We start from the raw sequence: 23594 nt of genomic DNA, 5'->3' as shown, positions 1-23594 counted from the left end.
GATGAAGCAATATGTAAATGCCAAAGACCAGTCACCTAATGTAGTTAAGTATACTTAGTCCCTGAGATTAAAGGTTCTGCGTAAGCATGCATAATTAATATTTACCAATGTCAATAGGACCTTTGCCTTTCTTCAAGAAGCTCAGAATACTTGCCAAGCATTGTCTAATTAAACTACTCAATGTACCTGTGAAATGCATTGGAATCTACATTTTAAAGATGTGGGCACTGAAGCACAAGTGGGCTTAAACTAAACACATTTAGCATGCCAAGGGCGAAATTGGATATAAGACTTTCAGTCTCATGATCTAGCTGCCATTCTTCAACCGTGGCCTCCTCTAATCCATTCTATTCTAGCATAGCCTTGCCAAACAACATAGTTTCATAAGTCTGGGAAGAATTAAATTGAGTGCAAAGTAATTCCAATTATAGGAAAGTTAGGTTTTTAAAAGTTGAACACATTGCCCATAATATTAGTAACATTTATAGGTGAGTGTGAGTTAGTGCCACTCATTGTCTATAATGGCCTTGGTAAGGGTGTGGACAGTGGGTCAAAATCTATTGGAATGTATGTTTGTAATAAGTGGGCAATAAAAAGCAACACTGGCTGTGGGAATATCTCCCATCTTCTCCCAGCCTTCTAATTCTTAGGTATAATAATAGCTACTATTTATTGATTTCTGTGTGCTAAGCCCATTATGTGAATTGCTCCTTCAGTCATCACTACCCTCCATGAAGCACATGTTTATGATTTCCATTTTATGAATGAGGCAGAGAGAAGTTAAGTAATTTACCTAAGAGTATACAGCTAATAACTGGTGATGTTAGGATATAAACCTAGGTCTTCCAACCCCAAAGCCTCTTCATTATGCTACCTCTCATTTGCTATATTTGTTCTTGTTCCTGTCTAGTATTAGTTTCTGTAGCCTGTAGACATATCTGTCTTGTCCGTATGCCTGATCCAGAGACCCTGATACACACCTCAGCCTCAGCTCAGGGCTTCAACATCTTGCTCATCTTGGAGGCATAAGATAGAAATCATTTACAAATTGGTTATAATAGATTTATTTATTTCTCCCAATCTGTGGTTTTTGATACTATATTTTACTAACATGTTGCTGCCATAACCTCCCTGCTTTGTTGGTTTCAGTAATCATCATGTGTATGCATTCGGCCTTGATTGGGGGAGAGACTCAGACGCATCTCTTGGAATGGGCTCATGATCTGAAAATGACTGATGGAACCTATGTCTTTGTTCCTTATGACGCCCTGCTCTACAGTTTACCTTATAAGCATACTCCCTACCAGGTCCTGAGGAATAACTCAAAACTCCGGGAAGCCTATGATGCTGTGTTGACCATTACAGTGGAGTCCCAAGAAAAGACCTTCTATCAAGTCTTTACAGAGGCAGCAGCTAGAGGTGAAATTCCAGAGAAGCTCGAGTCAGATCAAGTAAGTGCAGATTCACAAGTTATCATGAGCAGAAAACCTCAAAAATCAGGAAGGTAAATATTTTTCCTATCAAGCGCCTCTATTCCATAGGAAACCCAATCAATAGCAGGCAACCACACACAAATTAAAAACACCTTTTGTTTACAGAAAACATGTATAAAACAAAGACACATTGTTGGAGAATTTTTTTCATCTTCAAGCAACCCACAATGAGAGCATACAAACGTGAAGAATAAATAAAATATATTTAAGAACAGGGAAATAAAACTTTAATATATACTAGTGCTGTTCAAGGGGGCCTAGTAAAAAGAAGTCTTGTTTCTGACCCAAGTTCTAAACCAATTCAACAAGAAGACAGGAGAGCTGGTATAGAAGAAGACATTACCTTTATTATTGATAAAGCTGGTATTGGAGAATGTGGCTTCAGTCTGCAGGCATTTGAGCTTTCCAATACTGAATCTGAGGATTAATCAGACTTCTCCATCTAGTCACCAGCATTGCTGGACCACCATATTCCTGCCCCATGAGGGCATGCCCTTTGTAAAATGTAAAGCCTGGAGGAGCATAGCGGAGTGCTTGCTCCCTATAGGTAGCTCACTCCCAAGAGAAAGAAGTTAGGAGGGGCTGGGCTACACATGCTTAGTTCTCCTTCCAAACTAACCAATCAAATTAACTCACTCCTCCTTTGTGGGAAGGAATGAGTAAAAGTGTGAAGAGAGGTCAGGTGGCTTTTGCTAGTAGAGCTATCTCTATAAGAAAGGAATCATTTGGAACGAGGAAGAATTCTTCCCTTCTAATATACAAGAAATAATGTTTATATATGTATAGATGAATGTACATGTAAACATATTTCAGATCCAAATCACAGCCATTTAAGGGTTAGAGGAAGGAAAAGCAGTGGGGAGGGGAAGAACGCAGACAAAAGAATGGAGAGCAAAGACAAAAGCAAAGAGGAAAACTACAAAGAAAACAAGGAATATGAGAGGAAAACAGGGAGGCCGAAGATGCAAGGTAGATTAGAAAAATACAGAGGGGATTTTTATAGATTGGAGGCCAGATGTAGAAGGCAGTCATTTTCAGAAGTATTTAGAATGATGCATAAATAAATCTAAAAGATCTAGCATTTGCTAGCACACTGTATTAGTTATAATGCTTCTGGCTGCAAGTAACAGATAGCTCAACACAAAATGGCCCAAGTAATTTTTTTTTCAAAATTTGAAGGTATGAGAGCTCCAGAGTCAGTTAATTCAGCAGCTCAAAGATGTTATCAATGAACCAGGTTCTTTTCATCTTTCCACTTTCTAAGCCATAGCATGCTAGCTTGCCCTTGTGATCTGGTTGTTCTCATGGTCCCAGGATGGCAGCCACGGTTCCAGACATCACACACAGGTCTGTCACACACAGTACTGTCTACAGACGAAAACGGGGAATGTCTCTCATGTCTCTTTTTAAGAGTGAGGAAATCTTTCCTAGAAGCTCCTCAAGCAGACTTCTTCCCACACTTTCCTGGTCACAATCATGTTCCATACCCATACCAAAACCTATAATTTAGAAAAAGGAATGCGACCATCATGACTGACCCTATGGCTGCTTGAAAAGTGTGAACAAAATTGAGATTCTGTTAGCAAGGAAGACGGCTGTCAGGTAGGCAGCTGATTATGTCTAACACTCACGTTCTCCATGATATTCTCCTTTTTATTCATCCTTTCTTTCTTTTTTTTTTTTTTTGAGGAAGATCAGCCCTGAGCTAACATCCATGCCAATCCTCCTCTTTTTGCTGAGGAAGACTGGCCTTGAGCTAACATCTATTGCCAATCCTCCTCCTTTTGTTTTTTCCCCTTTTTCTCCCCAAAGCCCCAGTAGATAGTTGTATGTCATAGTTGCACATCCTTCTAGTTGCTGTATGTGGGATGTGGCCTCAGCATGGCTGGACAAGCAGTGTGTAGGTGCGCGCCTGGGATCTGAACCTGGGCCACCAGTAGTGGAGCGCACACACTTAACCGCTAAGCCACGGGGCCGGCCCCCACCCTTTATTTCTTTATCTTGTGGACTACGTCTTCTCTGTGTAAGTGATTCAGATGAAACTCAGGTTTGTTTATCTCTTTCTGTCCTGAGTGTTGATAGGAAAGATTTTGCTGATTCTTATTCTAATAAAAAAAGTGACTAGCAGAGATACTAACAGTGCTAGATTTGAACTTTATTGCCGTTGATATGTTGATAATGAGTCTTTTTTCAGGAGACACACACATACATTTAACTGAAAACAACTGGTTAATTTGGTCAAGAATTGCAAAAATCCCTCAAATTTCTAAGAATGATTGCTCAAGCCAATTGTTTGGTATATTTTTAGGCAAGCAACCAGGTGGTGAATTTTTATATTTTTTAGCCAATGGTATTGCATCACATACATACAGACTAAGTTATCTTTTTCCTTTAATCACAGGATTGAGGGAAGTAGGAAGCTGTGTGTGTGTGTGTGTGTGTGTGTGTGTGTATTGTACACATATACGAGCAGATGTTTTGATACAAAAAACTCAGACCTTTTACTTTTAATATTTGATCCAATCTCTTTGAGCTTGTGGAAAACATAAGGTAATTAAGGCCAAAAAAAAAAAGACACCATTAGTTTGGTTGCTAGGCAGCCTGTACTCTGCTTTAGACAAGGAAAGAGAGCTAAAACAAAGACTCCAAAGCTTATAAAAAAGCTTGTTTGGATGCATTTCCACCCGTACTTTGCAGGTGCCTAGGATATACCTTCATAACCAGAGAGCGATAGAAGAGTGAGACAACTACCTCCACATCCCTGATAAACAAAACCCCCCTTTTCCTAAATTACCTTGCTGAAAGGTATTTTTGAAGGCAGCTGGTATAGGAGAAAGAGCATATGATAAGGAATTAGACAAACTTGAGTTTAAATCCCAGCTCTCACTCTTATTAGCTATATGTCCTTGGGCAAATTATTTAGGCTTTTTTGAGTCTCAGTTCTCCCATCTGTAAAATGGGTTAGTGATCGACATCTAGGATTACTGTGAAGATTAAACAAAGTAACATGTGTAAAGTGACTAGCAGAGTGCCCGGCTCATAGATACCTTCCTTTCCACTTTCTCTCCCTTGGGGCCAGGATGACCTTATTGGTTGATAGTGTCCTAGCATCTAAATTACAATCTGACTTCAGCTTCCTATTCTCTTGAAGTTTTCTGATCACTAGCAGAGAGTCTCTCAGTAGTTCCAGCTTTCAAAATTATTTCAATTTCAGAATTCCAAATCATATTTTCCCAGATCAAATTATGTAGTTCAATGTTTGCTTGTCTCTGGGCTCCTGTTGTTTTTTCCCATTCAGTCAACAGATTAACAACTATTTATTGAGCACCTGCCATGTGCTATGCACTATGGTGAACTCCAGATAGGAAAGGATTTTTTGTCAGTGGTGTGTTGGAGCCAGTTCACAAAAGCCCACTGTGCGCCTCTTTTCCCAACTCAGCATTCAGTGGCATCGTGTTGGTAGCTTGAGATCAGACATTGGGAATATTTACACCACAGAAATTGGTAAATGCTACAAATAAGAGCTTTCTTCCTCCTCATAGAGTAGTTGTTAAACATTTACTAGACATCACTTGTTCCTGCTCTCATGGGGCTTAAATGCTGGTGAGAGTGACAGATACTAAATGAGTAAACAAATGTGTGAATAAGATGGTTGTATTTCTCCCTTGCCCAATAACTTCCAGTAGAATTGAAATTTCTATGTATAGGCTATATTGCCTATAGCAATGGTTTGCAACGTCTTTTAATTTATACACTTGCTTCTTTGAAAAGTAAAATAAATGAACAAAAAACTATCAAAGTGATGAATATACATATTTTTTAAAGTCGAGAAATGCTAAAAGGTTTGTATCAACAACAAAGCAGTCCCTAGGCTTCATCAGAAGCAACCACTTTTATGTCTTGCAGCTCTTTATTCTCATATTTAGCTCTATGTTTCTGAATACCATACTGCTACTGGTTTCTTGATTAATCAATTTTGAACATTATTTTTTGACTTCCTATTATAGTTGAGGATTGTTAGCTCTCATATACTTCTTTACCCTCCTTCAAACCTTCAATATAGTTATGTCACAATTTTTTAAAATTCATATTTAGTATTTTTAATATTATACTTATCTAAATATCATTCATAGCTGATCCATGTGGTATACTATGGTAATAATTCATTTCATGTGTAACTTTTGATTTTTACTGGAGTTAATAATTGCTTTATTTTTTAATTTGTTTACCTTAATTTGAATTTCTGTCTTTACATACTGTCTGATACAGGTATAGAATCTCTCAAAATAATTATATTCATGGTAAAACCTGTTAAATCTCTTATCAATTTCATTTGCTTTTTCTGGGGCTCTCTGTCCTCCTATTCCAATCTAAACTTGTTGCTCCCTAAGGCTGCTGCACGACTGTTATGCTAAGATCTCCCTTTTCATAACTCTGAAAATTCTCTTTCTCTTTTTGCTGTGCTGGATCCACTGTTTCGTGAATCTCATGACTCCCACTTTCTTAGTTTACTGTCTCATTTTAGTGGAGCACATCCTCTAGTAGCATCTGAGAAAAGTACACAGGAGGTAAATTTTTGAGATTTTGCGTGTCTGAAAGTCATTATTCTATCTTAGGTATTGACTGATAGTTTGAGTGTATAAATCTAGGTTAAAAATCATTTTCCCTCAGCACTTCAAAGGCATGACACATTGTCTTCTAATTTCCACTGTTGGTGTTGAGAACTCCAATGTCATTCTTATTCCTGATCCTTTGATGCAAGCTGTTTTCATTCTTCCCTATCTCTCCCAGAAGCTTTGAATCATAATCCTGTCAGTTTTCCAGGAGCCATGTTGTGGGAAGGAGACTGGGAGTCTCATCATTAAGCATGAAGACTTTAACTTCATCATTCTTCTTTGTGCCCCACCCAACTCCCACCTTCCTTTGGGTCAAGTGTCCCAGCTCTGGAGTTGCTCTGAATCAATTTAACCAGTTTCCTGCAGAGATCTGGCTCTCCTCAGTAGAGGTGGGGATGGTGGATATCTAACTGCTCCTTACACAGACCTTCAAACAGCTCTCCCTCTCTTAGTGCTCTGCCTCACCCCCAGTTCTAAAGTACTTGGTGCCTCTGATTCCTAAGCATTTCCGGGATTCTCAGGGGGCAAATCTGCTTGTTGCTTACCAATATTCCCTTCTTCAGGTACTTAGGTTTAATCACCCTCCACTCTGCTAAATCAGTTACTACTCCTGTAGCAGCTTTCCATCTTCATATTCTGTGGTTCAGTGTTACAGACTTCTCTTGATATCATCAGAAAAGGAGGTTTAGTGTTTCTGTTCCTTGTTCTCCTTGTTGTTTGGGAATGATGTTTGACAGGAGGAAGAGAGTGAAGGAATAAAGCTTGATTTCACTATCTTTAATCAGGAAGTCATAAAGAAAAAAAGTTGTTACAAAAGGGTATATATGATATTCTTGTATTGGTGGGTTTACCACAGTCCATTAATTAATTTAGCAAGTATTTATTAAGCTCAGATATAACAAGGTAGTTAAGAGCATGGGCTTTGAATGCAGACTGCTGTAAATTTACTTAAGCTCTGTCTTCCTTTCATTATTTTAAAATTGGGAATAATAATAGTACCTACCTCATGGAGTTGTTGTGAGGATTAAATAAGTTAATACACATAAAGAGCTTGCCTGGCACCTAATAATTCCTCAATAAATGTTAATTCTTCTTCTTCTTCTTAATGTTGTTGTTATTTTTATTATTACTATGGGCTCGGCACTCTGCAGTTGATATAATGGAGAACAAAATAGAAATGAGATCTTTCCCCCAATGAAGGGGAACAGTTTTACCATTTCAGAGTGCTAAGGACACTGGGTCTAAACCTGGGACTCTATTAATTATTGGCTACAAATTCAAGACTGGGACAAGGGACTTAAACACTACACTTCCGGGATGAAATTACCAGAGCCCTGTGCTCCTCTTCTGAAATGCAAACATTAGCAGCTATCCTGTATTCAGTAATTACTCTGCACTAGGTAGTTTACATAAATGATCTCATCAAATCCTCAGACCAAGACTACAGATTAGATATTAATATCTCCATTTTATGGATGGAAAAACTGAGGCTCAAGGTAACTTGCCCAAGGTCATACAGCTGGCAAGTGGCAGGGCTAGAATTCCAACCCAAACCTGCTGTCAAAACCTGACCATTTAACCACACATTAGCCTTTTTTTTTAAATTACACTATGTCTCATGTCTAATGCTTTACTCAAACAAAGTAACATTACTAAATGACTAATACTTTGATTTGAATGAGTTGATTGGATTGTTTTCCTCTGAAATAGGAGGTGATAGGGCTTTATGAGGACCTGTGAAAAGAGAACAATAAATCAGAATGAAGAGATTGGGGGGTGGTACACCAGTGACAAACTTCCTAATTTGGTCTCAGGATGACTGAGCAAGGATTATCACTTTGTACCTTTATATTTTGGCACAAAGTAGACTTCTGAAATAAGGTTCTAGTGCCTGGATTCTTCACTTTTATTGTATTCCCAATGCTTGTTTTCAATGAAATTCTATTGACTACAAATGCATATTGCTGGAATATACATTTTGGATATTTTTTTCCAAATGTGGCCTTATTTGGCTAAGCAAAGGAAAACCTCTGAATTTCTCAGCAAGCCCAGGGAACCTTAAGCTCCTTGTACCTATTGTTTTCCATTACCTTAAATATAGGTGCCTGGCAGGGGAATACTAAGCTAAAGGTAATATTGTTAGGACTGGAGCATTCCAGGATGGGGCCTACCAGACAGGTTGTCAGAAATGTTTGCCTGCAGCTCACAGTGGCTACAATTGTCTTTGTACCTCATTCTATATAAAATAAAGGTATTGTGTTCATGAGTATCATATCAAACAGATTGGACTATTGACCATCTCCTGGCTAAATCCAACTGTTGAGATCATGCATTATTGGTGGTACCACCTTTAATAACAGGAATTCAATTACACTTTGGTTTCTTGATCTCTGCATGTGTGCCTGGCTTTTTGTTCAAAAGTAATGTTGACATTTTGTCCTTCAAGTGTTGCTGTCCAAGTCAGGTATGTTTTAATGTACATTTCCAAGGACAAAATTCTTTGGAAGCCAGTTTTGTGTCTTTCAAGCACAGTAAATTTGAACTGATGGTAGTCAACAGCAGCATGAACCATTAAACTGAACAAATTCAAATATCACTGCTCCTGACCCAGACCTTGTTCTCTTGGATACAAGCTCCAAAAGCCTAGGGCAGAGCTAGCTAAAGTCACTGAATAACAAAGATAAGTTTCAATTATCATTCACTTATTCAAAATTCATTCATTCATTCAAGTTCAGGTCTATGCAGCAGGCAAAACCAATAGACTGAGTCATCAGTGGTTTCACAGTTCTGGGCTGTGATGTGAATAAGGACATCTGTCTGACAGAAGTTCCTGCCAATCCTGTCTTGCTTCTTTGGAGCTATAGTCAGAAGCCAGGACAGAGGGTTGTGGAGAATGTCCTTTCATCCCTTGTCCCATCCTCTACCTCTTCTTCTTCTCATTATTTGCAGTAGCTGCAACTAGAGACCTTTTGTGACCAATGCTAATGGAGTGTGCCTTTGATTTATGAGAAGGGGCAATTCCCACTGCTGAAAGGCACAATGGGTGAAACAAGAACAAGATTTGTGTTCTAGTTGAGAAAACAAATCTAAGCCCTCACAGTGAAAGTGGGCCATTGTGACAGACCCACTTTTGCAACTGGATGCTGTTGATACAGCTATGCTCTTTCCCTTAGCTCAGGTCCCTCTACCATACTTTTGTGGCTGTGTGTGTGTGCATGTGCATGTGCGTGTGTGTGTGTGTATGTGTGTGTGATATGTGTGTGTGTGTGTGTGTGTGTGTGTGTGATATGTGGTGGAGGCTAGAGAATCCTGAAGAGCAAGCTTCAGGTTTCAGCTATCTTGGGGAGTTGCTGTCAGTCAGCTCTAACCGGGGTCAATCTGAGAGCACAAAGGGCAGTGTAGCCTGGCCAGCTAACAACCCTGTAGGATGGGTCAATTCAGAGGTGAGGGTATTGTTTTTAAGAGTTTCAATCTTTGCTTTTGGCTGTAGGTAGCTGCAGTCTCTTATCCAGAAGGCTCTGTGTTTCTCAAAACAGAATACTAGAATTCTCCCTGCTTTCAGGGGCTTGCTGCTCAGTGGTATTTTACTCATTTGTTTTGCTATTATTGATTTTCTACTCCACCTTTCAGCCTTCACTTATTGTCATTACGTACCAAAGCCGCAGAAAACAGGCAAGCTCTTGCAGAAATCCTAAAGACAATTAAATGGAGCATCTGAGACTGTCAGGAGGAGGAGTTAGTGAAAACCCCTTAAGGGACCTCAGTGTGTGCTAGGCAACTACGTGTGGATGCCTTGGTGGCAGCATATGTCATCCATTCACCATGCCTATTTCTACAGTGTGTGTTAAGGTGGAGTGGTGAAGGGAGATCATTGGAATAAAACTCAGGAGACAGAGGTATTGATTTCTGCTCTGCTATTAGTTAGCTCGGTTATCTGGGACAAGGTTTTTGGCCTGAACTGGAAGAATGGAGTAGCTTTTAACAAAAATGGTGAAGACTCATTGTAGATGGAGCAGGAGGATTTGAGGTGAAGATCAGGAGTTCAATTTTGAGTATGTTGAAATTAACATCCAAATAGAGATATCAAAGTAGGCAGTTGACTATATGAGTCTGGAATTTAGGAAAGATATCTGAGCTGGAAGTATAAATCTGAGATTAATGGCATAGATGTGGTATTTAAAGCCATGAGACTAGAAAAGATTACCAAAGAAGTGAGCGTAGATAGAGAAGAGGACCAAAGACCGAACTGTGAAGCACCCTAACGTTAAAAGATCAGAGAGATGAAGAAGAACCCACATACAGGCCAAACAAAAATATCTGCAAGCTAAATTTGGTCCCTGGACTAGAACAAGAGTTGGGAAATTTCATAGTTTAGAACTAGAAAAGACAACAGGGAACATCTATTTCAATCAAGAAACAGGAGACCTGGGTTCTAGTCCTGATTTTATGCGTAGGTGAGTGAACTTGACAAATCAACTTCTCTGGGTCTCCCTTTCCTATCTAGAAATTAAGATAGCTAGACCAGATGATCTCCAAGGTTTAAAAATTCATGATTCTATATCCTCATTTTAGAGAGGAAGAAACTGAAGCACAGAGAAAGGGGATAAATGACTTGTCCAAGATCCTGGCATTAGGAACAGACCACAGGCCAGTGGGTTTTCTTCTATACTGTTGTTTTAAACCCTGTATGTGTATTAGAATCCCTGGGAGCTTTTAATAATAGTGATTACTGGGTCCCAAACCTAGAGTGTCTCATTTTGCTGGTATATTTTTGATACTCCTTGGGTAAGTCTAGTGTGCAGCCATGGTTGAAAACCCTCTGCTCTACGTTAACAAGGTTTGGCAGTGTCTTGCTAGCTGCTACACCACTCTGCATTTTGACTTGTATTTCCAACACAAAAATGATTCACTCAATTTTAAACCCTTTTGTTCAGATGAAGGTTGTTACAGGAGGATAGCTTTCTAGACCTTGTGAAACCAAAGTAGCAAGTATCAGATTTCCCTGAAGCTTGGTAAAAAGGTATGACCATAGCTTTCTTGAACTCCATCCTAGAAGTGAAATGTTACGGAAAATTGTGAAGCCATGGCCGGTGTTGGGGGAAGGAGGGAGGGATCGTTCACTCTTTCTCCCTACCTTTTTGGAAAAAAGATACAAGATTTGTTCCAAAAACAAAGTTACAAGGTTAGCGAGCAGTGCATCAGGCATAGTACACAAATGCTGTTGCTTTGACCATATGTATAGCAGGCAGAGTCATGCTGTCCACCGTAGTAGCCTCACTGCTTAACAGTGGCTTCTCACCAAAGCTTTGCCACTTTGCACACCAGAACGATATAAGGTTTCTTGATTGAAACCCACATTCTCCATACACTACAACATTTGGCTCTGTATTTGTGGGTGTGTATGTGTCAGTATGCATGTCTGCATGTGTATGTGTGGGGATATGTGTTTAAAACTGTATTCTAGTGTTCACTTTCTCTGGGGGAGCATATGTCTAGGAGAATGCCATTTTGGACTAAGACAGGGCACAGACATGGACTTTGGAGACATTTTTTATTTATAGTCTTACCACACACATCTACCACTCTAGTAGTGCCAGCAAAATGATTTTACCATGCATAATGCACCAGTAATTAACCTGGTAAATTTCCTTTGCGTGCCTCTTGTCTATTCCATACTTGCTTTTATAGTGCTCTTTATAACTCTAAATCACTTTCTTAGCTTAGGAGCATAAAAATATATTGTGTATGACTTGGTTTGCTCATAAAATTGTCATATTTGATATATTTAAAGATGCGAGGCCTGGGGGAGAAAAACAGAAAAATTCAGGGGAAAAACCAAGCAAGTCCTCCGAAACAATTGTTTTTTTCCTCTGGGTCTTCATAGCTCTCCTCCACTCAGACGTGCAGCCCATAATAATGAACACTGGCTTGGAATATACTCTGAAATTGCTCTAGGGCGACTATGGCTCAAGATAATTGTAATTTTTAAAAATAGGTTTCACCATTGTTTGGAACCATCTACAATTCAATTTACTTTATCGCACAAGCCATGAATAATGCTATGAAAGAAAATGGACGGGCTAGTGCTACCAGCCTGGTTCAGCATTCCAGAAACATGCAGTTCTATGGATTCAACCAGTTGATAAGGACAGATTCAAATGGAAATGGAATTTCAGAATATGTAATCCTGGACACCAACTGGAAAGAATGCGAACTCCATAGTACTTACACTGTGGACGTGGAAACGGAGCTGCTACAGTTCAGAGGGACCCCCATTCACTTCCCTGGTGGCAGGCCCCCTCGAGCAGATGCAAAATGCTGGTTTGCGGATGGGAAGATCTGCCGAGGAGGTAAGGAACGGAAAATCACTGGTAGTAAATTTGGCTCAGCTTGGGTTACAAGGGAACCTCTTTAGGGGAAGGCATATTCTAATATTGGAACACTCACAGAATCGATTATTTGCATTTAGGTGACATAAACATCTTGGCACTCTATGTAGTTAATTTAAAATAATAAGGACAATGAGAGGTCCTTTGCAACCTTGAATAATCATACACAATTTAAAAGCCGCTCTCCAGTTGTTTTTAAAAGGATCCCACTCCCAAAGCAGTTACTTTAAGAGGAAGGCATGAGCCTTCTCCTTGGTCTTTTGTAGGCTACGACTGTGATTTTTTCCCCCTGCTAGAAAGATCACGTATCCTTCCCTTGATGTATCCAAATCCTGCAAATCATGTCCCACCACAGAAATACCATATCTACACTCTCTCCTCTCTGAACTCCCATTGAACTAAAAGTCTGTACCTCACAGGTTAGCACAAAATTGCTTTTCAATTGTTTCTTGTGTATTGATTGTGTCTCCCTCTCCCAAATAGACTGCTCCTTGAGGGCAGGGACCATAGCTAATAATTCTTATGCCCCCCAATCGTTTAGCACAGTCGGCATCCAATAAATACTTAGTTTGATTGACTGATGGAACTCCTCTAGCTTGTGGATGAGGGGAAACTCCATCAAATCTCTGAGAGCCAGAGGGGAACTTTGGAAGAATCCATATTATTCCTATGCAAGCGTACACCACACTCTTCTAAAACCAAAGGCATCTATTTGAAGTGGACTTCTATTTCTATTTTGCTTTAGCGTGACATACCCAACTAACTCTTCACTTGTGTCATCACACATTTCTTTCTTAAATCTTAGTAATCCATCCAAATATTTAGATTTTCCAGAGGCCAATTTACATCCCGATGAAAACACTAATTATCAAAACTAGACTCACTCCTGAAGGACAAGTGTTATGTTTTTCATCTATAACTCAACGAGGTCTACGGGCTTGGGTGAATTAAAAAGGTCTTTTATTTTATGAAGGCAACATAATACTTACCCTTTATAGGTGAGATAACATATTTATTCTCAAGAACTCTATTGCCATTCAACTTAAATTAAAGTACTCAAAGTTTTCCATTCGTGGACTTTTTCCTCCAAAGAAATACCCGGTCAGCCTTAATTCTTGTGATTTGTTATTGTCAGAGTGGTGAGTGGTTTTGCTTCAGAACGGTGAAATTGCTTTCTGTGTCCATAAAGTCAACAAGACAGACTGTGTTGTAGAAAAATGGAATTAAGTTAGGTAGATGTGGCTTGATTTTAGAGTCACCAGAGAGCATGAGGAGTCCCTCTGTGGTGCTCTTTATTTATAGCCTCTCTCTTGATAATGCCATTCTCCATCTTCTTGCTCTCTGCAGGCATCGACCCTGCCTTTGCTGTGATGGTCTGCCTTGCTTTGCTTATAGCCCTGCTGTCTATTAATGGATTTGCTTACTTTATAAGGTACATTTTTTGTTCTTTTTGTATATAAAATACAAGCCCATAATAGCCTTGTTAATATTGATTTCCAGGAAGTCATGTTTCAGGACAATTGCCCATTACATGACCCACTGATTTTCTTTTTTCCATAGTGATTTACCGTCCCTACTGGCCCCATTTAGAGTGAAGTGTTTTCATGAAGCCAAGAATAACTTCCTCAGCTGTGTTGTCAGTATTGTTGCCTGTGAGTAGATCTGGCTCTCAACACTATCATGAAATAAGAGAACTAGTACTTTAGGGCCGGTCTACTCTCTACCTGTGCTCTCTTTTCCACCGGCAGAGTCCTATAACCACCTCCTTCCCCAAATGGTAGGGAATGGAGTTGGGATATTTTAACAAGTTCCAAGAATTAGGCAGACTTTGGCTAGAATCCAAGATTTAGGAATAATGGTACTGACAGGATTGTAGTGAGGATTAAATAAACTAAAGTAAGGAAAGCACCTGGAACAATACCTGACTCATTGTAGGTACTCAACAAATGGTAAATCTCAACTCCTTCCCAGGTACATGGGACTCCCCTCTGACTGTTGGGAGCCCAGAATCCTACTTTGACACTCATGCCTTTTTCCCAGGGTATCATATTCCAGATTTTTACTGTCCTTTTTCCTTGGACAAAAGCTATCCTAGCTAATCATCAACGTCATCATTATCATCAAGTCTTTATCTTCCTCCCTCAGATCCCTTAATGGGTGACCAACTACTCTGATGAACTAATTCAAGATCAAGCATGAATGGCTGAAGATGGCTTAATATTACGCCCCTTTCTTATAATCTTTACATTTTAACAGTTGCCCCCTGCCCATATTAGGATGATTTGAGGAAAGTAAAAAATGAAATCAACCACAACCCTCCCACTTGACCCTTCCCACCCTGAAAACTACACCTTGGTTATCTCTTTGTAAGTGTGGTCTTGACAACAATATGACATGAGTTTGGTAGGGAACAGAGTGGAGCTATTTTGGTGAGTTCTAAGAAAAAGTGTCTAGAATGTATTAAGTAGCTGTGTAAGTTTGGACAAGACACTAAACCTTTCTGGCCAGAATTTTCTCATTTGTAAAACGAAGGAATTGGATTAGACGATTTTTAACAGCCTTTCCAGCTCTGATATTCTAATGAGTCTGTGAAATCCTGCAGGTTTTACTCTTAGTGTTTAATATGTTGGCATTGCTGTGAAAAACCACTATTATCCAATCTCCCCAGTATTAGAAACTTGATAAAGCCACACAGAGTAGTAGGTAGCTTATGAATTGTTAAAACACACTTGATAAAGACATTAGTTCAAAGGAAGTTTTTCTTTACATTTCTGCGACTGTGATATATCCCTGCTCAGAATTTAATGTCAGAAAAATTTAATGTCTTTAATTTAGCTGCTGCCAAAGAATAAAGTATTTAATTAACATCATTAGATATTTAGTGAAAATAAATGCCATCCAATCAAAAAGCTTCCCCCTCTAGGGAGATTTGAGGAGTAATAGGCTCTGGCTACCCAATGCAAAACATCCCATGGCAAGGTGGAACATGGACTCACTCAGCTGCTTACGTTACTTGTTAACTCTCCCCCCCTCCTCCAAATGACTGGTCTCACTGGTCTTTCCTATGGAATGGACTGGTTCTTTGGGCTTAGAGTGAGCCCAATCTGCAATTCTTGGGAAGGGAAGGAAAAAAGAAAAAAAAATCCTGTCGGGGGGAGTTGTTTGGAGCTTGTGGGCTGAAGGGCAGAGAAGACTGGAGAGGAAAATGATTGGAGAGGGACATGATTAGAGAGGAAAATGATTGGAGAGGAAAATGAGTTTGAGACAATTGGTACTTCAAGTGGTCACAGAAAATTCAGAGATGGGAGAGAGGCACATCATTTCCCAGAGTCACTTGGTCCTTGGTTCTTCAGCTAACAAAGCACAAAAGATGCCCTCTCTTTGCTGCTTTCCTCCCTCTCTGCCCACCACGGCTGCAATCAGAAGAGCTGAGCGGCTGATGAGTTTCTGTAATAGATGGTGATTACTTGCAGGAGAGTGACTCTCTGTTCCTTCCTTTTCTGTGTGTTTTGATTGTTTAAGTTTTTTCAGAAAGAAAGACGTGCAAAGAACCCAACCACCCCAAAACAAAGGATTCTTTGAACTCCTCCTTTCTCGCTACTCCTAACAAGATTGCCTCGCCTTTCTATAAAGCTCTCCCATGCTTTGTAATACTAATGATGATAATGATAATAACGAGCGCTTATACTTGCATGGTGCTTCATGCTTTTCACAGCACTTTCACATACATTATCTCATTTGATTTTCAAAACAACTCTATAAAATGGGTAATGTGAGGACTATTATCCTGCCAGATAGATGAGGACACTGGGACTCGAAGAGGTTAAATTATTTATCTAAGGTCATCTGGCTAATTAATGACAGAATCTGCACCTCACCTCACTCTTTCTATTAGAGTGTATTCTGTAGCATGATTATTTTTACAGGTGTGCCTGCTTTAAGCCAATTCACTACACATATGAAACAGATAAGTTAGGGAGTGATGTTTTACTTTGCCAAAAGATTGATGTGCTCTACCAAAGAATTCACTACAGGGCTCTTTTAATTTTCTCCACAGGGCAGCAGCTCCCACAGTGATAAGGGACATATTTGTTGGCAGACAATTAGAAACACATTAATTGTTTGTTTACTAACCAGTGGAATCACTGAGAAAAACTGACTGGGTTGCTTCTACTTAAAGCTACAATGACATTGTAGACTTCTTAGAGCAACTTGACAAAGCATTTTGATTCAGTGGTTGTTTTCCCCACTCTGGCACTTGGCTTTAATACATTCCACAGGGTGAGCATTGAAGGGTTATGGAAAAAGTGAAGCCAAACTATAGCTGTCAGAGCCCCCAAGACAGAACAGAACAGAACAACTGCACAGCCTAATCCAAGGTTCCCTCCAGGTCCTCAGGTTGCCCGGTCAGCTCAACTGAGACGACCTACCGGGCTGTGTGGGTAGATATCATAAACTCCTGTGTGTCTAGTAATTGATTTGTGGGAAATAATTACATTCACTGCAAATTAATGGGCATGTTTGGAGAGAATCAGGTTTAAACTGTGTCTATGTAATGCTCGGACAAGAGACCAATTCAGTAAAAGAAAAAAAAAAAAAAACCCAGTTAGCCCACTTGTTTGGAATCATGTAGACAAAGCAACCAACTGATTGAATTTTTCCACTTTTCAACCTGTTGCTTTGGCAACGCATAGATGCAACTTTGCAAGACAAGTGGTCTTGTGGGCAGAAATCTGGGCACACAGCCAGAGACCAAGGATTCGAGTCCCAGCTCTGCCTCAGGCTAGAGAATTTTATACAATTTGCTTAATTTTGTTTTGTTTCTTAACATGTTTTTGTGTCTATAAAATGGAGATTAATGATTCTTGGCCCTAGTATTATTAGAATATATACTATGGCATCTGAGAAAGGGTGATGAGTTCTTTAAAAGTATTCAGAGGGGATCACCATTTTTATTAGTCTGAGATACCATCCCCGTGCAGCACCCTCTTCCCTTTTGATGCCTCTTCAAAAGCCTTTTCATTTTTTCCTTTTGGTCTTTATAGCTCTGCAAATTGTGAGGACTGGGGTTGCTGCCTCCCTTTGCTGTGGGTACTATGGTAAAGATCCATGTGTGGTTATTCTCTCAATCATCTTGTATTTATTTAAACTTCTATCACAGGGCAAATTTACCCTAGGTTTGTAAAACATCCAGCTCCCTGTGATGCTCTGATATTATGCTTGTTTCAGGCGTCGTATAAATAAAATCCAGTTGATTAAAGGACTCAACAGAATTCTATTGACTTTGGAGGATGTGACGTTTATCAATCCCCACTTTGGCAGTAAGGTAAGGAGCATCCCTTTTTTTTTTGCTGCACTGACCAATATGGTATCCACAAGCCGCGAGTGACTATTGAGCACTTGACATGTGGCTAGTCTGAATTAAGATGTGCTGTAAGAGTAAAATACACACTAGATTTAGAAGACTTAGTACAAAAACATGTAAAATATCTCATTAAATTTTTTAAAAATATTAATTACATGTCAAAATGATAATACTTTGGATATATTGGGTTAAATAAAGTATATTACTAAAATTAATCTCACTTGTTTCTTTTTATGTTTTTTAATGTGACTACTAGAAAACTTAGTTACGTATGTAGCTCGTGTTACATTTCTATTGGCTAGCTCTGTCTTAGAACAGCTTTGTGGAAGTGATGCAGTGCACTTTGAGCACAAGTGTAGCTTTGACTTCATATAGCCCTTCTTTGTACATTTGGACTCAACATTTGATTGCTAGTTCCTCAAGAGCAGAAGTACATCTTTTTTTTTTTTTTTTAAATGGTAGCCCGTAGCACCTGACATGGTGCTGATAGTATAATAGGAGCTCATAAAAGTTTTGTGAATGAATCAACTAGTCAAAGAGAGTTGAGTTTCACCAGGGGTTCTGTTCTGAATATTATTGTGCTGTAATTGGTGATCTTCACTGATTGTCTGCTACTATGTCCCTGCCCTGGGCCAGGCTTTGTGAGAGATGGCATGTAGTCCCTGCCTTCAAGGAGATTACAGTCAAGTCAGAGAGACAAATCATACCATCAAGAGAGGCAATAGATGCCATATTGCACAAAAGACACTAGAAATATGGTAGAACTTCAGAGGAGAGAGAGATCAGTAGAGGAAGGCTTTTCAGAGACCCAGCACCAAAGCTGAGTCTTAAAGAAGGAAAGATAGGATTTGTCTAGGTCACAGGTCACAAACTGGTAACCACTTTTGTTTGACCCTTATGATTATATAAAATAGTAGCCAGAATTTTGAAATTTTGAGGTTACACATAATTTGGACTTCTGGGTATTCTTTAAAGGTTGGAAGATCTGTCAACCTTGGTTGTCATTGTGGCAATTGGCTGGAACTCAGTAGCTTTGAAAGAGGTATGCTCTCTGCAGTTTGACACAGTTCCCATCCCTCTCTCTTGTCTTATACTCAGCCTATTTCATCAATTTATATTACCTGCCTGGCCCTTATAAGAATCCTAGGCAGAGAAAATAGCATAAACAAAAGCTTGGGAAAGAGAATGTGTGGGGAAGAGTTTTGTTGAATGTAGCTAGTAATGGGAGAGTGTGCCTCTTTGTGCACAGTCTATGTGGCCAAAATAAAGACACTAGTCTGCAAATTCTAGTATGGTGGTGGCAGAGTGTAGGGAGAGGATGCAAACACATCATATTGTCCCCACGTGCTATTTACTTTTGCTACACAAGTGTACCAGATCTGAGAATTAATTATCTCTGTGACCAAATTGATCACTTTCCTAAATGTACTGAAAGTACTGAAAGATGTACTTTAACTAGTTGGCTGGGTGAGAATGAATTTACATGGTAATACACTGCGCAGTTGGAACCAAATAAAATGTTCAGCTCTTTAGTTTAATTCTCAGTAACAACCTGAACTCTTGTTTAAATCATCAGCTCCTTGTATAAGGTTGATATGTTCCTGGAAAGGTATTGCTGAATGCCAAAATTATCACTGTGGCTGAAAGCTACATTCCACCTTCATGCCATAAAAACTTATTGATGTTAGTTTCTATTTTCGAAGCCACCAGAGGACCCTGGGACTCATGGTGGTGAAATTTGTCTGGATTTGCCATACCCAATATGCCTTGTATAAAATTTCCCACCTCAGTTAGAAAGGGTTGATACTGAAGTTCAAGCTCTAAAGCAATCCCAATAGATAACCCAATACTAAGAAAACAAATATTCAATTCTGTGACAAAATATTTTATCCAGAAATGAGTGATCAGTATTAAAAGCAGATGGCTGGAAGTCATTCTCCAAATGCAACAATTTATTGTGCAGTTTTGGTCAAAAGCAATAAACATATTTTTTAAATCCCTACTTCTTTGGTGGTATCCATGTCAAAATGGCAGTTCATGTCAATTGCCCAAATGTTTTGGCTCTGAAGTGTCAAAACAATAAACATAGCTCAATTTTGGACTGAATCAGACTTTTCTTTGCATAGGCTTTGCAATATAGTCCAGTAAAGTCTATAAAACCTCTACCTACACTTTCTCTCTTTCCTACTGAGACACAAAACGTATTTGAGTTTCATACCATTTCTCACAAAATCATCATAAATAGTAGAATAGTACTACCTTCAGGTGAACAAAGTGCCTAGGGTTTTAAAATCTTGTTCATGATGATAGATCTTTTCTTTCACTTGTGCATAAATTTTGAAATAATTAGAGTAAAAAAGAACCAATCATCACCACTTTTCACCATATGAGTGAGAAAAATGAACACCAATAGGGATTGATAACCTTATAGGGAATGTTCTTTTCGTTTTTTACTATTTTGGCCCAGGTGGAAAAGGATGGCATTACCCTAGAAGAACATAGCTCTTGGCCTCCAGATCCCTTTTGGCATTTGTCTTGTATCGGGGGTATCTGATGGGAAAAGATAGGGAAAGCATACATTTTCCTTAATTGCTGTGTAGTCACAAACTTGCAGCTGGCTGTGTCTAATCAGTCAAGAAGCCAAGCCAAAAATTCCATCCAAATGGAATGTCTGAAAGTGTAAACTCTTGGTGAATATAAAATTAATTCAGTCTAGAAAAATTGGCAGGTCAGTAGAAGTCAGGTCAGGAAAGGAAGTTTTTAGCAGAAAGTGGAGCTGAAGCCCAAATGTATGTGGATTTTGGCAGATTCTCTTGCTTTCTCCTTTGCCCTTCATGGAGAGGTCTATATCTCAATATACAGATCTAGGTGCTCCTGCTGAGATATGAAAATAAAGAATGAAAGGGAAGTAGATTCCTTTCTGGCCTTGGTCTGTTGAGGAGAGTTCAGGTTGATGCAAGGGTTATGTGAAGAGTCAAGTTTTACATCTTGTCTGAATCTTGAGCTGTGGGGATTTCAACACATTAGGGGCTGGGTATTGTTTACTATTGCCTTGGAGCTTTGTGACAGTCTTGTCTTGGTAGAATGAACTTAACTCAGGGCTAAATCACCTAGTGATCTTCAGTTCATCAGTGACCATTAAGGGCAGAGTGTGTGAAAGTACTTAAGATTATTTTTTTATTGGCAAGCAAGAGTGAAACAAAGCATGATGTGGTAGAAAGAACACAAGACCAGGAAGTGTAACATCTACATTCTTCTTCCAGTCCCTATATCCCTCTCTAGGTCTCTGTTTCCTCATTGTAAAATGAGAATGTTGGAGATGAGGGCGGGGCCTGGCCTAGGCAATAATACCAAATGTAACTGCTAGCTCTGAATTGCTATAATTCTAACAAAGGCACATTTGGAGACATGGAGAAGAATGTGAGGAACCTGTTGATTTATTATTTCTTCACGTGAAATAAGTCTGCTGGTTCAGTTGAAGATAAAGATGCTCAATTTTAAAGGTTAACACAGATTGCAGATAACTCTTCCTCTTGTCATTCAATTGTACACTTTCTAGCCCTCTCTTACCAGACTTATGTGGACAAGTTAACAAATCAAGGTATAGAGAATTTGGCTTATTTAAGCATCAGACTCATGAATCATTGGCAGATGATCTACTCACTCTCTACTATCTTATTGCTTTCTGGGATACCCTCTGCCATTAATCTTGCCTGCACAAAGAAGGATGCCATTCAAGATGATATAACAAAAATAGCCAGGCCTGAGAGTCAGAAGGGTGGGATTCTGTCCTAGTTCTGCTATTGATTTTTTTCAAAATGTTAGATTTTTATCTTTTTCTCATTTTTGTCTATAAAATGAGAGTCCCAGATTAAATTATGCCTGGTGTTCTTTCTTGCCCCCCAAATCTATGACTCTAATCGTTTCGAGGAGATGGAAGTACCTGTAAACTTTTGTCTTTCTTTTGTGGTATATGGAGGTGAAGCATGGTACCAACTCTAGCCTTAAAAAAAAAAAAGTGCTAGGGGATAGGGAAAATTAATCAATCTCATGTTTACAGAGTTTAGCTCGTATAGTTACTTTCTTAGGAATAAAAAAGAGAAAAAAAAATAAACACACAGTATCTATACCATAGCTCAATGTTCTGTCCTAAATAATGAGAATTTTTTTCATAACCTTTCTTTCCTAATCCCTTCACAGAGAGGAAGTTGTGCCAGTGTAAGCTTCCAGATCACCTCGGAGGTTCTAAGTGGGAGGTCCCCAAGGCTCTCCTTTTCTTCAGGGAGTCTAACTCCAGCTACCTATGAAAACTCCAACATAGCAATTTATGAGGTAGGATATCCAACAGCTATCTAATCTGCTGCCTTCTTGGGTTTTAAAATGAGGTAGTGACTTAGGAGTTAGTCTTTGGGCAAAAATATTGAGGCTTTTGTTAAGTCTTTCCAGTTTTTTGTCCATTATCCACTTATGGACTTATTTGTTTGATGTTTCTGATGATGATTTTTCTCAGCAACTAATCTACTTACTTATAACTTCATTGATCTTTCAACTCCATGTATTTACTATGCATGTGGAAAAGAGTCCATGAGACCCAAACACTTAACCGTATCGCTCATTCCAGAAGACATAGATATAATAACAGGAGAAATGACTTTGAGTCAACTGTTTGTGATGGCATGTCTAGAGACATGTTTGTATAGAGTAGGGTTTGGGGAAAATCCTTACCTTCAAGTTCTAGTTGTTCTTCCTATACCTGTTATCCTTTGATATTATTGAAATCTTTTAAAAATTATTCATTTCTTTCTTTTTGCTCAGCTTGTGCTGCCTCTTGGAGTCATAGGTTATCTTCTGCTGTGTAAAATAGAAATATTTTTTATTTCACTTAAGTTTCTGTCTTTCAAGCCTTAAGAGGCCACCCCGACCCCTTGTTCTAAGATACTGGAATTTGGCAACCAGAACAAATTGTGCATCAGTTGGAGAGACGAACTGTTTCTTCTCAGCAGGAAAGAGTTAAGCAGAGGGTAAAGGGGAAACTAGACTGCTTTTCTGTCCCTCCTCAGTGAGGCCTTCCCAGTGTGGTTTCCTTGTTTTGTTTGAAGATATTCCCAAAAGCAGCAAATACTCTCAACTTCAATAGTAACTACAAAGAAAGTCAAAAACAGGACAGAATGAGTTTTTACATTGTCCACCACATTGGATTTTCCAAGTGAATGCTCTCCTCCATTGGATAAATAATTGACAGGGTTCTGATACGCCAAGATTTGCATGGTATATATTTGCTCAGTGTACCTGAGTGCTTTGACTTAAATTTGTGGCAGGAAGCCTCTGGATCTTGCCTTGGACTTAATTTATTCAAAGAGGAGATTGGCCTCAAATGTAAACTTGAGGTATTGGAGAATTGACAGCTCTACTCTCTCAAAGACCAAAGACAAGATAATCACATAGCTTTTGAGTGTCAGATGGAATGGGCTGATGGCTTTATAAATGTCTTGACACTTCTAAGATTCTGAAGTAAATCTCAATAACCTAAGGCAGTCCCTGGGTTTTTCATTTATAAAATGAGGTGTTGAAGAATTAAATTTTTAATCTTGGCTGCTCATTAGAATCTCTGTGGGAATCTTAAAAATATAACTATACCCAGGTTCCATCGCTAGTAACTCTGATTCAGTTGGTATGGGGTGAGCCCAGGCATTGGTATCTTTTTTTAAGTTCCCCTGTATGTGCAGCCAGG

General features: G+C 39.1%; 1 protein-coding gene across 1 annotated transcript in view; it reads left to right on the top strand.

The window, feature by feature from the left end:
• GUCY2F (guanylate cyclase 2F, retinal) overlaps positions 1–23594 on the top strand; it is an 82349-nt gene that overhangs the window by 9334 nt on the left and 49421 nt on the right. The window contains exons 2-6 of the mRNA XM_058535283.1: positions 1150–1451; positions 12105–12459; positions 13846–13930; positions 17728–17824; positions 22064–22195. Coding sequence (XP_058391266.1) covers positions 1150–1451; positions 12105–12459; positions 13846–13930; positions 17728–17824; positions 22064–22195 — 971 coding nt within the window. The remainder of the gene's footprint in view (positions 1–1149; positions 1452–12104; positions 12460–13845; positions 13931–17727; positions 17825–22063; positions 22196–23594) is intronic.

The sequence above is a fragment of the Diceros bicornis genome, chromosome X, assembly GCF_020826845.1.
Source record: "Diceros bicornis minor isolate mBicDic1 chromosome X, mDicBic1.mat.cur, whole genome shotgun sequence".
Classification (NCBI taxonomy): Eukaryota; Metazoa; Chordata; class Mammalia; order Perissodactyla; family Rhinocerotidae; genus Diceros; species Diceros bicornis.
The sequence above is the reverse complement of the archived record's forward strand: the minus strand, read 5'-3'. Positions and strand labels throughout refer to the sequence as shown.